The sequence below is a fragment of the Benincasa hispida genome, chromosome 11 (genome assembly GCF_009727055.1).
Source record: "Benincasa hispida cultivar B227 chromosome 11, ASM972705v1, whole genome shotgun sequence".
In the NCBI taxonomy this organism is placed as follows: domain Eukaryota; kingdom Viridiplantae; phylum Streptophyta; class Magnoliopsida; order Cucurbitales; family Cucurbitaceae; genus Benincasa; species Benincasa hispida.
The window spans coordinates 12,586,433-12,601,867 of NC_052359.1; the positions used below are offsets into that span (position 1 = coordinate 12,586,433).

At 32.6% G+C, this 15,435-nt stretch overlaps 1 protein-coding gene across 7 annotated transcripts; it reads right to left on the minus strand.

Moving 5' to 3' along the window:
* Positions 1 to 678: 678 nt before the first annotated feature.
* Positions 679 to 14,562, minus strand: LOC120090124 (DNA mismatch repair protein MSH5). 7 transcript variants are annotated; one of them, XM_039047637.1, is made up of 35 exons: positions 14,462 to 14,562; positions 13,437 to 13,468; positions 12,895 to 12,989; positions 12,580 to 12,660; positions 12,434 to 12,506; positions 12,186 to 12,249; positions 11,449 to 11,603; positions 11,247 to 11,348; positions 11,154 to 11,181; positions 11,048 to 11,079; positions 10,899 to 10,956; positions 10,678 to 10,764; positions 10,483 to 10,539; positions 9,798 to 9,899; positions 9,666 to 9,710; positions 9,338 to 9,415; positions 9,017 to 9,067; positions 8,846 to 8,927; positions 8,400 to 8,473; positions 8,227 to 8,326; positions 8,054 to 8,150; positions 7,834 to 7,923; positions 7,681 to 7,745; positions 7,531 to 7,589; positions 6,243 to 6,319; positions 6,067 to 6,153; positions 5,760 to 5,821; positions 5,602 to 5,663; positions 3,415 to 3,468; positions 3,247 to 3,332; positions 2,690 to 2,721; positions 2,490 to 2,513; positions 2,132 to 2,247; positions 1,913 to 2,007; positions 679 to 1,445 (listed from the first exon to the last, which is right to left on the minus strand). In XM_039047637.1, the coding sequence occupies exons 1-34, from the start codon at positions 14,495 to 14,497 to the stop codon at positions 1,927 to 1,929; spliced, it is 2,424 nt and encodes an 807-aa protein (XP_038903565.1). In that variant the 5' UTR covers positions 14,498 to 14,562; the 3' UTR covers positions 679 to 1,445; positions 1,913 to 1,926. The 7 variants fall into 7 exon arrangements, with proteins under 7 accessions (XP_038903565.1, XP_038903564.1, XP_038903566.1 ...); XM_039047636.1 differs by having other exon boundaries at positions 8,054 to 8,153; XM_039047638.1 differs by lacking the exon at positions 2,490 to 2,513 and having other exon boundaries at positions 8,054 to 8,153.
* Between the last annotated feature and the right edge of the window lie 873 nt (positions 14,563 to 15,435).

Genomic DNA, 15,435 nt, shown 5'->3' on the forward strand with positions numbered 1-15,435 from the left:
CAAACTTGTTTTTTACTCTAATTTTCTTAAACAAGTTTTTTTTTTTTTTGGTTTTTTTAAAAACACTATTTTTAATTTTTAAAACTTGGCTTAATTTTGATAACATAGATAAGAAGTGAACATAACAAAGAAATTTAGAGGTAAAAGTAAGACTCATAAGCTTAATTTTCAGAAAAATATAAAATCAAACAATTGTCAAATGAGACGTAAATTTTTAATGTTGTGTCCAACAAAATTTTAAAAATATCAAATAGGTCAAATACCTATTAAACATTAAAATGAAAAATTTAATGACTTAACAGGTACAAAATATAAAGTTCAAGGATTAAACACTTTTTAAAGTCCAAATGACTGTTAGACACAAGATTGAATGTTTTAGAGACCTGTTAAAAACTTTTTAAAGTTCAAAATCCCATTTAATGAAAACCTAAAAGTTAAAAGATCAAACCTGTAATCTATCCTAATTTGTTTAGATTTTCATGCATATATAAATTTACCGTGTTACACGTAAACTAAAAGAAAGCTTCCAAAAGCCAAAGTTAGCTTGAAATCAGAAGGTTGTACTTGAAATTTTTGCAATTATCCTAGTGTTGTACTTGAAAAAAGAGGCTGCCAAAACACGAATATAATTCTAATTCAATTGGATAATTATCAATAGATTCCAAACGCCATCTCATACTCATAACTTTTGCCTTGTTTTGCTATTATAGCATTTAGTTTATTCATCAAAACTATAATCAGATTTTTGTCCAGATGACTTTCTCATCAGCGCCTTTATATTTTTTAACCTACCCTTCACAAACGTAGAAAGTCTAACATTTTACTTACGTCATACTCACTACCGCATTTTATAACATATCACGTTAGAAATGACCAAATTTATCGTATCACTAACACAATGGTCATCTCTATAGCGACTTATTGCGTTATGAATGACCATGTGTAGCCCTAATGCAATAATCATCTCTATCACGATCTCTTTTTTTTTCTTCATAAAAAATGCAACAAACTGGAAGAAAATGGAGAAAGCACAACAGAAATATTTTATTGTAATAGAGACGATTATCACATTAGGGTTACGATAAACATTATTATATGTTATAAAATGTAATAGTGGAATATGACGTAAAGAGGGGTGGATCAAAAAACATAAAGGCACATGTGAAAGGTCATCCGTAAAAAGAAAAAAAGAAAAAAAAATCAAACGTATATATCTTGAACTTTTTTTTTCCTTTCATTCTTTGAATGAAAGTTTCTGAACAGGCTATATGTGTTTTGAATGATAGAGATTGCCGGACTAAACTACATATATTTTGAATGATAAAGATGCATGATCTTGAGCGAAACAAACATGCCCCTTGTCAATCTGTATTACCTTCACTACGGGGACGGAATCTTCTGCCAGCCATACAACAAAGTTTCTCTGAAAATGCTACAATTGGGAACTGTACAGAAATAAATATACAGATTAAATACAAATTTAGTCCGTTAACCTTAATAATGGTATTGATTTCGTCCCTTAATTATAAAAAACTTTAATTTCAAGTAAACCTTCTTCATAGTTTCATAAGTTTCAATTTTGATTCTAATAAAACTTAAACATGAACATGACGATTTGGCATGATGAGATGCATGCAAGTAGACCAACGTTAAAACAAGTGTTAACATATCACAAATCTCATGCACGTCTATCCTTCTTATCCAATAAGTCTAGTCACATCGACCCAAGTGATAACATGGTTGCCATGTCAATGTTTATATAACAGTAATAGTAGTTTTACAACGTAATTGGAACTTTCCAAACTTCATAACTAAATAAATATAATCATCAAACATAAGTAATGTAGATTTAAATTTGTAATTTAAACTAAGAAATGTGTGTGTATGTGGATAGAGAGCGAAACAGGAATACCTTAAGATGTCCGATTAAGAAAGAAATATGTCCTGAAAGAAACGGCTAAGATCACACTTGTTAACATCAAGTCTTAGCAACTTGTCGACCGCATCCTGTGTTGAGTTCAAAGTTTAAACACGTCATTATTCTGTCAACAGCTTTGTAAGGCTTCATAAATAATGAAAACTACACAAATACTTTACTACAACCCAAGGAAAATTTCAAGTCATAAAACACCTGGTATAGCTTATCTTGAACGGATAAATTCTCATTGTGCAGCCGCTCAACATGCTTATTATTCTCCATAGCATCCAAAACAAAGGCTGCTCTCTTAATAACCTCATCAGGAACGCCTATACAAGAAATAGGATTAGTTTGCAGCAGCAATAATGAGTGCAGGTACTTATGGCACAATCAACGACCCTAGAGCTTTTTTGACTGTCGAAAATTCTAAAGCAAACTAAGTTTTTACTATGGGGATATTTGGTCGAGTGTTCGAACAGGAAAGGGGGTCGGGGATCAAATAAATTTCTACTTTCTATTTGACGAATGCAGAAATATTTAGAACTCATCTGTCTGAGTCTTTGAGACATACCAGCAAGCAATGCACAATGCAGACCTGCAGAATATACATTTACCCTTCTGAAATTATTTGCCGAAGTGTATGTATTAATGCAGTTTACATACGTTGGTGAAGACAGATTACAAATGATGTATATTTATGTTTATATATGTATGCAAGCGCGGAGTATATTTACATAAAGATGTAACTATGTATTTATATCACCTACTTACCATAACTAGGAAGTGCATGTCCTGGGATCAAACTGCAATTTGCGAAGACAAGAATATTGTCAAACATGAGAAATTTGAGTGTATTAAGCTGTCTTAAGGCTAAAGAAGGATTAAGATTGAGAATATGTCCCATAAGACAACATCCAGAGACAATGGATAGAAGTCAACTGTACTTTAGAGCAGTTAATTACCAAGGAGTAGCAAAACATATTGAATATGTTGTTAGATATTTAACTACCAGCAGGCTGTCTAGGGGGATTCAGCCCGCCCAAAAAGACTATGAAAACCAACAAAGAAAGAAAAATGATCTTATTTTCAGGTTATTAAGAATATATGCTTGAAATCATCTCATTTCTAGTTTGAGTTAAAGCAAAGGTTCCTGCTTCTTTTCTTGTAAACATAAATACAATGGTAAAGTGTCCATCTTCCTTTTCAATTTCCAATTTAAAGAAACTAATATAAAAAGAGATTTTTAAAAGCAATGAAAAAAGAGTGCTATTATAGGAGAAGCTGAGATTATTATCAACCTCGCAAAAGATGAGTATCACATGTATTACCGATAAAGAAATACAATATCTTCATTTTCAGTGCAATCATTGTCAGCTCGTATCACACTCATGTTGTAGAACTTGATCCTTTCGCACTAAAATAAGTGAAATGGGAATTAGAAATTCCATGTCACGAGATCACAAATGTTTAAGAATAGAAGAACTCAAATGAATTACCATTGGCAGTAGACTCTCATTAATTAGCTCAGTTAGATGAGTGCACACCAGCACCTGGAAACATGAGCATTCATTTTATGGATTGCCTAAAATCTAACCCTACGTAATTTTGAAACAAAATGGTGAAGGCCTTTCATTATCCAGAAGCAGCTTCATAAAATTATTATTATATTTTTTGTTTGTCCTTTTGCTCTTACAGTTATTTCAGTTTACTCATAACACAAATAAATATTTTCTTTTTTAACTCCGAACTTTGCATACAAATCCCAAACTTTGGGGATTGTATCAATTAAAACCTCAAACTAGTAATTCTTTTAATTTAAACACTAAACTTTCATAAGGGAATCAATTTAGACTTTTTATTAGTGATTTCATTTTACTTATAACACAAATAAATATTTTCTTTTTAACTCCCAACTTTGCATACAAATCCCAAACTTTGGGAATTGTATCGATTAAAAGCTCAAACTAGTGCTTCTTTTAATTTAATCACTAAGCTTTCACAAGTGAATCAATTTAGGCTTTTCATTAGTGATTTATAACCATTTTCACTTGAAATATACTCAAAATTACTTAAACAAAATTATCCTTCTCCCAAAATCCTACCAAAGTAGCCATAAAAAATGATCACAACTTTTTCTTGAATAAGTATGACTTTATGAGAAAATGCTTCTACCAATTGAGTTATGAGTTTTTCTTTTTCACATTTTGGATAATGGTTATGGGTAGCAAGATTGGTTGCCATATTTGCAAATATGTCAAATTTTCAAATAATGATGGGTAGAAAACAATTCAAATATCACTGATTTACTATTTTTAATTCCATTGATATGGTATATTAATGATACATTTAATAACAAATGAACATGAAAATATTCAAAGATAGAAAAAACCAAAAGTTAAATATTATTTATTTATTTCTATTTGATTGATAATATATATCAATAATAAACTTAAAAGAAATCGAACATGCAAGAAATCATCTAATAGTAAATGAAGTAAACTAATACAATTCTTAGTTATGTACCATATTTATATTCTCTTGATATGATATAAATGAGCATAAAAATCATTAATGATAGACACCCATCCCTGATAGACCTCAATCATTGATATACCTTGGTCAATCAGTGATAGAGCTTTGTCATTGATAATTCTTGTGACAAACCTCATTGAGTGATAGGTTTTGATAGAAGTTAAAATTATGCTATATTTGCAAATAATTTTAGATTGTGCTAGGTTTGCTATTATTTTGTGTTAAATTGTCATATATGTAATTGCCCCTTCAATTTTTCGATTTATTGTTTGACGTTTCTTTTTAAAAGCTAGATTTTACATGTTAGTTTTTTTTGTCATTTCAAGTTTTCTTTAAAGTTTAGTAAGTTTATGCTTCTAACGTTGCTTGTAATTTATAAGGTAGTAGTATTAAATTTGGTTCATTCTTGTACTACATAAGGGTGAACTTTCATGCAAAGTTTGCATCACCTATTTTTTTTTCTAATTCAATAAGAAGTTTATTCATATATTAGATTTCACTCTCTTATTTTTCATTTTCTTCTCTTTGTTTATCGAAAATTAATATTTTGATTATTGCTTCTGCAATATACTTTTATTTTATCAACAATATCTATTTGATTATAGCATTTCTCTCTAAAATATATTATCTTGATCCTACTTTTATAGACTTATACACAGGTAAATGTTATGCATTAATGTTTTTAACATGGAATTCTGATAAGGATTTAAATTGATTCAATTATGAAAGTTGAGGTCTTAGTTTATACAATAATTAGTTTGAGGTTTTGAGTGATATAACTCCAAAAGTTTGGGGTATAAATTGCATATTTTTCTCAAAATTAAATTCAATTACACTAAATTCTCATAAAAGTTCACTAAAAGATACTAAAATAGAACGAATATGAAACTCACGAGATCAAAATAGGACATTATATTAAACAAATATGATTAATGAAATAAAAATAAGAGTCGAAATGAAAACTGAATTGAGGTGATGAACTCAGGCTTAAGAAATAAAAATTGAATTAAATAGTTTCTTAAAACAGAGAATTTGAAAATAGTTCCATGGTTTTGTAGGTATAGGACACAAAGAGCTGTTGATGCTTCAAAAGAATTGAAACTTTAACCAAGCAATCAAAATAATATACTATTAAGGAGAGGAAGTCAAACCTTTGGAGAGTCATTAGAACTTGCAAAGTGGGTGATCGTTCCACCAAGAAGACCAATGCCATCTTTAAATGTACAGACAAAACAGTAAGTTCACTAAATTCTACGCATTTCAACTGCCAAACATAAATCATACGCAGGAGCAGATTGGTGAGCCTAACCTTCTGTAAGGGTACCTTTACCAAATTCATCTATCAAGCACAAAGATTGACACGTTGCCTGCCTGAATTTTTCACAATCATAGTATTTAAAATAGAAGGGTTAGTGTATTTTGTTACTAAAACAAAAATCAATGATAGAGAGAAGTAGCAGATTCAACTGTTAAGGTCATGCCATTGCTCAGGCCCTCGAATCTAAGTTTCCATGCTAGACATTGCTATATAACAATAAAGATTTATTCAACAAATATCTTGAACCTCTGCTGCTTTTCTGGTTATGCATGCAGTTAGAACTATTTATCAAATGTACCTCAGCATCATCCCCACTTGAAGCAAGTCAATCATAAAAGTTGATTGTTCTGCAGTCATATGCTTGCTGCCCATAGCACAGAATATTCTGCGAAAGCCCATTTTGCAATCATTGATGAGTAATAATTTAAATGCAACACTAAAACGAGAGAAGATATTATCACAAGGAAGGCGGACCTATCAGTCAAACCCACAGTTGCAGCATCTGCCGGAACAAAGCTTCCTATATGAGACAGGAATACAATAAGAGCAACCTGGAAGGAGAGAAGAACTGGGATTATAACTACGTAGCCTTGTTATTCCTCTTCAACTCATTAATTTACATAAAAGGAGGCAAAAGCTTTGCCCAACCTAACTATTACTTCTTAGCCACCTACTAGCTCACCTTACGCAGAAGCAGAGCAAAGAAGAAAAGAGAGACTCCTCTTAGCTTTTTGTAATTCAGAAAGTATACGTAAAATATTGAAGATTTTGCAGTTTTTACTAATTTGGTCGTCTAAATTTTCAGAATTAAAATATTTCGTGCATAAAAAGTTAGCAGGTAAAATTTTATTCCTTCGTGAGAAAATTTCTGGCCCGCCCCTAGCCTCAAGTCCTTCCACTCCCCTTCGTGACTACATGATGCGTACTAGACGTTTCTCCTTATTCTCAAAGTGAAAAGATAGAAACTGTTGGACTGCAATGTGGAACAGTTCCAAGGATCATCACATACCCATGCCATTTAATGAGTGCTCTGACCTACTCCACTAGGTTGCTTCATGCAGTCCAATCCCTAGAATAGTTTAAGGCGTCACAATGAGTTCACTATCAGAACCTATGGGTAGAAGTGGTATACCTTCAATTATAGACCCACAAGCCAGATGAAGTTGTTTTTTCCTTTTCCTTTTTTTTTTTTTTTTAAGTTTAACAACATTCTCTTAGTCGAGATTATACATCTTAATCCATTGAACTATGCTTAGGTTCATCAAGCAAGATGAGTTTGTGACTCATGAAACATATAACAAAAATTTGGCAAGAAGTCAAGAACAGATGATAAGCCGCGTTTCCTACCATTCCTTCTACAAGGACCATAGAATGTTGAGCCAATTTCTTGTTTACATACTAGCCAGTGCAAAACTGAATCAACCCCATACAAAACTTAGCTCTCTCAATCCCCGGTCTGCCAGTCTTTAATCCATTGCTAAGCTCTCCACAGTTAAATATAACCTCTTCTAAAAATATCGTCTCTAAACAGTTCATCTACAACATCATTAGGAGTTGCTAATCTCTGGAAGTTAGCTTGCACGGCCACTACCATAATGTGACTTGAAATACGTAGTTTTAACAGATGAATGATGGCAATTTGATCCAATGAATTCCAACACATACCAAAGATATGTAATGAATTTATCAAATAAGCAATAACGTGGGGAGAGACAGGAAGATAACACACCATTCTAGAAAGGAAAAATGAACATTTACTTACCTGTTTTATGTAGATACTTTTACCAGAATAATTTGGGCCAGTAATGATATTAACTCTTCCTAAAAAAACATGAACTAAAAAATTATTAGAAACAGATGCAAATTTCTAGATTGAAGTTGAATACAGATATTCAATGCACCATCAATTTACCATCATAAAAAATCTTCGTGTCATTTGGAATAAATGTATCTACTGCCATTTCCTGCAAAACATGCCTACAAAAATTGTACTACTAATCTAAGCACTCGCTTATCAGAGATTGAGTGAATATTCAACATGATCTGCACATTCAAAGGTTCCAACCTTCCATTCTTAATATCAAGCATGCTATCTGCAGTTAAATCTGGCCTTACATAGTTGTTCTGACGTGCAATCAGTGCTAGAGATAAAAAGCTGTATAAAACCATCAAGATGTGTTCAAATGCACAATGAGAGTGCCAGCTATATTGAGAGTCCTACAAAGGAGTAGGAGTAACATGTAGAGACAACAGAGCATAAGTGAAAAAGAAAAACTTATTCTCACCAATCCAGTTCAGCCGCAAAATCTACAGCCTTAAGCAGATGCGCAGAGAAAACAAGTATATGTGACACCAAGTCTCTAATAATTGCCCTCTCCATATCTTCTAGAAATCAATATATGCAAGGTCAAATAGAAAATAAGAAAAATACAGAGCAATAGGAACTAACTCGTAGTACCTAAGATTTTGTGATAAATGTCTCCAAGCAGATTATCCAATTCTCGTGTTTTTGGACTATGGTAAAAGAATCTCTTTATATCTCCATCCACATCAGAGAACTACAATTGTAAAACTTTTAGGAACTTGAATAATGTAAGAATTATCAGTTATGACAAAGATTAAACAACTTACAGCAAATTCAAAGTCTCGTAGGATCTCTAATGTGCTTTCGTCAAGTTTCTCTTCAAATATGCATAATAAATACCCTGGAGGGGGGAAGGGGTTGGGCATGGGGAGAGAGAGATAAAAATCCTGGCTCCCGTTGCTGGAAGATGAAAACACAAGAACACACAAAATATGCATAACACTGACCATACAAGAAAACGAGTAGCTTTTCTTTTCTCTTCTGTTTTCTTTTTGGGTTTTCCTTTTTCACCGCATTCAAGAGTGGTAATGATCATGTCCTACTCACTTAAGGGTGCAATATATGGGGCGAAAAGACATTGAAAATCATTGCATAAAATCACTTTAATAGGCCATTTTATATACTGAGTCCCAGTTATCCACCAGAAATGCCTACAAAGTATGGATAGTTTAAAGAAACTTTTTCAGGGGAATGCTCTGGAAAGAATGCCGACCTATTTGATGTATATAGACTATACAGGGGGCAATCTTGTCTGTACACAACTGAGGGAATTGAGCAAGTTCCATTGATGAAACCTGTCAGGAGTGGCAAAATTAATAGATAAACGCATTTGTACATGTTACTGGACGTCTACTTTTTGAAGTTTAAAATATGCATTATGTACCTCCTCCAAAAATTCAGGCAGTTCCTCGTAGATTTCCCTCAGTTCATCCAACTATTAGCCATTCAAAAGAAAAATATGTAGTTCATATCCAATGTAAACCAGAAATAAACGTTAAATACCAAGTCAGATTTAAATTGTTCATTATTATTCTTAAAGATACAAATTAACTCTATCCATGATATACCAACATTTTAATAAACTAACCTTGGAAAAATAACAGGAAGAGAATAATCAGTATCTTGTCGGACAGGCAAAATATGCTCTAAGAATATAGTAATACTTAGGTAAGAAGAGCACTTATACTGGTTAACTATCTCTTACCTCTTCACAAAAACCCTCCTTCACAATCGTCTCATATGACTTCTCTTTGCTTCTACTAACATCCAAGACGCCAATAACCTTCAAGATGAAAAGCAAAATATTTTATGAGGCCCATCGAAGAAGTGCTTAAAGGACAATCCAATGGGGTTATAGAAAATTCAATCATAGTAATTAACATTTAAAGGGCACACGATGAAGGAACAGAGACCCTTACTAGTTCCACCACCCAAATTATGACAAGAAACCCATGATTTCTTTTCCATTATTGCAACATCAGCAGATTAAACAGAAATATAAATAGAATACCAGGGAAGTGAGAAAGAATAACCAGTTCGTAAACATAAGCCAACTCTGTTGTAATGCATGTATTGGCCTGCAATAAACAAAGATTCACTCAAGACTCATTAAAATGGCATTTTGACCAAACCGAAAATGAGTCAAAAAGGCTATTATTGAGTACCTTCTCAACAATGTCCAAATTCAAGTACTTCATGTTTTCTCTAAGATTCTCTGACATGCCAACTTCAAATATCTTATTCACGTGCAGAAGAGAGCAAATACTCTGCAATACAGAAAATAAAAGGGAAAAAAAAAAGATCAAAAAATTTATTGCTAACGAAAATATGTCTCGCAATAGGGAGAGGTACAGATGGGAAAAAGATAAAATAATAACAAAAATGGAGAGAAAGAGAGTTGGCTACCAACTCCCCCTGAATTTTCTCCTCATTAATAAAAAATTACATGATAACTGGAAATGTAGTTGATGTGATGGAAGGAATTCTAGTACAATGTTGGCAAGGAAAAATGATTTTCCCAACCTCACATGATCACTATTTGATTTGTCTATAATGATGGTGCAGTAAAAACCATATTCATGATGATATAAAAGATTATTTGATGAATTTAACATTAAACAATGGCAACTTATTCGATTATCAACTCTTTAAGTGTGATACACAAGTCACAAGCAAACCAAAGGTGAACAAAAGTTGAGGCGTCATCAGAACAAAATGATGCAACAATTCTCTCACAGCTTGGACATGGCTCTTTGACCAATACTTGAGGCACTTCCAAACGTGGATGTTTACTAATAATGTGGAACAGAGTCAAAAAGTCCTAGCATTTGGAAAAGGAGGTTAACATACCTTCAAGAATGCGGTCCAATCACCAGAAGAATATGTTGAGCTTGGGGAATTGAATTTCTTCCATGTATGAAAATTTGAAAAAAAAAAAGCATATTAAGCCAATTACAAGTGAAAGCTAACTGTCCATGTTTGTGGCTAATGTCTTTGACGAGCAGAGATTATAGAAATTATGAAAAATAGAAGGAACCCTTCTACCTTGAGTATATGGGGAATGTCCTTAACAATCTTTAGAGTTTCTCGTAACGAATGCATCAATTCATCGGAAGAAATAAAGAATGATATCTTTATTGTGTTAACTGTTAAAGAACGAAGGAATGTTCTTCTCTCTTTTTTCTCAGAATTTTATGACATAATACATATTGCTTATACATTTAAATGTAAGCTCACTTCTATATTGTCAAACAATGGAAGGATACAGCATTAAGTCGCTTATTCAAATTTTCAAGATCCAGTAATGGCCTCAGGAACCAGTTTCTAAATGAAAACAGCCATTATCCAAGTTTTTGGAAAATTAGAGATATATGGAGGAAAGACTGTCAGTAAGTTCCTAGCAGAAAATGTATACCTCAAGAGGCGTCTACCCATAGGTGTCACACACTGGAATGAGGAGATTGTATCAATAACCAATGTATATGTGCTTCAAATTATAAAATAAACCAATACATACAAACCTTATTCATCATGCCAAATACGGAGAACCTGCAACAAGAAATATTGGTTTAGTATCCTTCAGAGCGGCACTGAAGAGTAAGTTCTCAAATCACCCTTCTTTTGCCCTTCCAATGCCCATATGGCTGGGATGTTTGTCAGTTTGAAATATTTGCAATGCTTCCAAAGCTGTTGCATCGAGTTTTAGAAAGTTGTTTCTGTTTTATCAGAAATGGAGGGATTAACATAAATTTCTCTCATATGTTCAAATTTTAAGTACAAGTAACTTGGCTTATAAGATAACAAATAAAAGCATACAGTGAAATTTCTATGACAGAACCAATCGTTATTGATGAAGTTCCAAGGTCCTTTTGTTCAAGCGTGTCCACGATTCTTTCATTTTCCAGTATGGCAAGAAGACCCCCACTAGCACGAATTTGAACGTCACTTCCCACGTCCATCATAGAACTCAACTAGAATTGTCGGTAGGAGGAAACATTCCCACCCCCACCAAAATAATTGTTCAATTCCAGATTAAAAAATTAAATTGATAATGGAGCAGTGGAACTACAAAGAAAAATTTTAAATGGAAGTAAACATCAACAGAAAACAAATTTTTTTATCACAAATGATGTTACATAATGATTCAAACAACATTAAAAAAGTATTAAACAGATAAACAGCAATCTTTTTACAGTTCATACACATAAATAAGCAAGTATATGGAAAAAGTAGCTCTAAAGAATGAGCAAACTTTGATGGTGTATCCTTTTTTGGAAAATAACACTTTGATAGCATATCTATTATCTATTTTAATAAATTCCTGCGGTAATCCACAATAAAATACTCCAATAGTATCAGATTATTTTATATATTCTTGCTCATTGAATAGCCAATTAATAAAGTTAACATGTTTGCAAACTAGGATAGCATCACCAGTTCAGTAGGCTCTAGCTCTTTTTTACAATATATAACTGAACTTCTACATCAACAGTAATCATAAATATAAAAGAAGCAAAAGAAGTCTGAAAAATATGCATCGGTTATCAACTTACAAAACAAATTCTCTCCTTGATGTTTAATCCATCATCCATTCCTGTTACTCGTAGGTATACCAGTCTGTGCAGCAAGAGATTGAGGGTAAATCAATAAATGAACTACTTCAGTTAGAGGGTTAAAGGTCAGGGATCAAACTAGCCTGTTTATAAATACAAGTTTTTTCTCATCCTGAAGAATGAAGATCGCAGCATTCAAATATTTTCCATAGTTACTGAAAATCAAACAATAGTTCTGTGCTTCATACCTGTGCCACGCTTGTTCATAGCTGAAAATTGAACTCTTCACAAGCTTCACTGTAGGGGCCTCAGACATCCCGTCTGCATTGCTTAAAAGTTAAACAAAGACCAAAGAATTATACTCCATAATTAAAATAAGCAAAAGTCAGCATACCACTCCGTTGCAAAGCAGCTAAGAAAGACTCTTCACTTTTGGTGCTAGTATATATCATTAGGGGCTTAGCTTGATATTTCACTGAATCAACAAGAAAGGAAAAGAAGGGGCAAACATGATACACAAAGCTATTAGAATTTGATAACTGCAGTCAAAGAAATTTAGAGAAAAGATATGTGAACCGTAGGAATGGTATTGAAGCAGTATTGACTAAATCTCATTAAAGTTCTCCAGCTATAACATCAGGCAACTTACCCAATTGAATTAAAGCATATCAGAAAGCTTATATCCTTACAAAGTGGCTTGAACTCATACCTAGATCGATGAGAGGATATTCCATGCTGCCATCCTCCCAAACTTCCAGCACGTGAAGCTGGCGGATGCTAGAATCATAGTATGAAACTCCCACTCTGAGAAGAAAACTTACTAAGCCATGCATGTCTTACAATTCAGCAATAATTAATGAATATTTACATCCTCCTTTTACCAAGATAACCTTATACATCAACTAAACCTTTTGTCTCTCAGAACTTAGCGACATAAATATTATGAAGAACACGTTTCAGTTTTTCTTCTTCTTTTTTGTCTTTTTGTCAATGCCTAAGAAGATGTCCATTAATTTCCCGTAAATGTGATAGAAAACCATTTTAGATATTTATCCAATAGATAGTATAAGTATGCATCTAACAAAGTCAATCACCTTTCGCTCCAAAAAAAAAAAAAAAAGTCAATCACCTACTGGCACTATACTTTAAATAAGTGTAAATTTCTCGCATAAAGTTTTCTCTTGATACTAACAAATATCCAGACAAGTGGTAGGAACCCATAACACTATAGTATGGCAGAAAAATCCTCACCTCTGACCATGTTTGATACAAGCCATGTATATCTGTCGTTCAAGCCAGGGGAATAAAAAGGGAAACAGAGTGAGAAAGGTGGTGAACTACTAAAACAGTGAAGAACATTTCTCAATTAAAACTGTCAGTGAATGTGAAGCGAGTTTGTAATTTCAACATAATAGAAGACAGGCAAACTCTCCAATTTCATTTCACGTGATGCACCATCAATTCTCTTGTACCTAATTTTACCCTGATCTAGATTTCGTTACATATCAACACGGATACTGATTCACTTAAAGAGGAAACTCAAGGAATACATTAGAATTTGCTAAAGCTGTTTGAATTCGAGTCTAGAAGTTCAAGATACGGAAAACCTTGACGTAATAAATAATAGAATCTATCCATTTAAACATTTGAATTAGGATAGCTTTGATTAGCTAAGTTATCCATTAATTATATCAAATGACATTAATTCACCGTAAACAGAGATTATGAAGAAAACTGTCTCCTTATAACCTCTATTCCATAGCTTTTCCTTATTTAGAAGCTAAATGCCACGTGATTCGCTGGGCTTCTCCTCCGTCTTTTTTCCATTCAGCATTTACTTTGTTTCCAAACTATTAACTTAACAACGAAATTAATAAATCTGATTTCGAAAAAGATAAACTGTTTCACGCTTCTCTCTGCTCCTCGATTTTCTAAACATCCAAATCGAATTATTAACATACACCGGAGAGATCAAATCCAAAGTAAGATTCAACAAGGCAGAATCAGTAGTCACGCTTATTTTCCGTTCTCATCCAGTTACACTACAAACCAATCAAAGTTTCCTTTGCTTTCCTTTTCATCCATTTCTCACCAACCAGAGATGAATTGTAAGACGAAGAAATGCAGAGAAGATTAAAATCGAATTCTTAACTTTTCTCGTTTCATTTAGACACAATTCAGAAGAACATTCATCCATTGGATCGATCTTGTTTATACGATAAGAAATTTGTGAAAAAGATAAATGCAGAGTGAAGAGGAGAATGAAAGTGATCAACCTGAGGCACCGCTTCCGTTTCGTCCACTTCCTCCATTCGTCCCGAATGAAGCTCGGAAACTCAAAAGCTCTCAGATACTGAGCCCGCGAAATTGAATTTGTAGGTGATTTTAAACGAGTCGGGTCGGGTCGTATGCAGTATTAAATTTCCGCGACGTATTGATATTTTCATTGATATTGTCATGTCTTCAACATCGATATAAGAAGTAAATCAATTTTTATTATATTGTAAAAATATACTCCAAACATAAAAAAAGATATGCTATGATATAAATAATAGACGTGTTAACTTACATACAAATTATAAAATATTTATTGACTAATTTAAATTTCTTTTTTAATTTTCTAGAAACATGTATTCACATTGACATTTTATCAATATTTTTATTGATATTTTAATAAAATTAAGGTCTTGATATTTTTTTTTTAATATTAACATTTCAAACCTTGGTTATAGCTCCTAAATTTCAAGTAGTGATATGTGAAATTGGTGAAAAGCATCAAAACTATCAATAAATAAGTTTTAGAAACTTGGGTTTCGTCAAAATATTAGAAGAGTAATTGTTCGTTAAAAGATTCAAGAGAGTAATTGACTCAAAACACTATAAGAGAAGTTCATGCCTTTGGTTTATAATTATCCCAATTTGAAACACTTTTTTTTAAACAAATGCAAGGCACTTTAAGTTTAATGTACTAACTCTATTATGTGAGTAGTATATTGTAATAATTTTTCATATAGTAGTATTTTTCTAGTCCTTGGTTTTTCTTTATGGTCTAGAGTTTTTCCACTTTGATTCTTGTAATCCCAATTTTTAATAGTTTTTAAATTTCTCCATTATTTTTTTACTAACTCCTCCTGGAGTCGTGAGAGGTTTTTTCAACCGAAACAACACACTATGTGTGCCATCATTGGTCGACCTTTAATTTGGGGTAATCTTGGATCAACCCCTATTTTTTTATTATTATTATTATTAT

Coding starts and splice junctions, on each gene's coding strand:
- LOC120090124 (XM_039047636.1), bottom strand. CDS start 14,497: ATGGAGGAAGTGGACGAAACGGAAGCGGTGCCTCAG. Junction 8,154..8,226: donor CATTTATCACAAAATCTTAG/GTACTACGAGTT, acceptor ATTGATTTCTAG/AAGATATGGAGAGGGCAATT. Junction 5,822..6,066: donor CAAGTGGGGATGATGCTGAG/GTACATTTGATA, acceptor TGAAAAATTCAG/GCAGGCAACGTGTCAATCTT.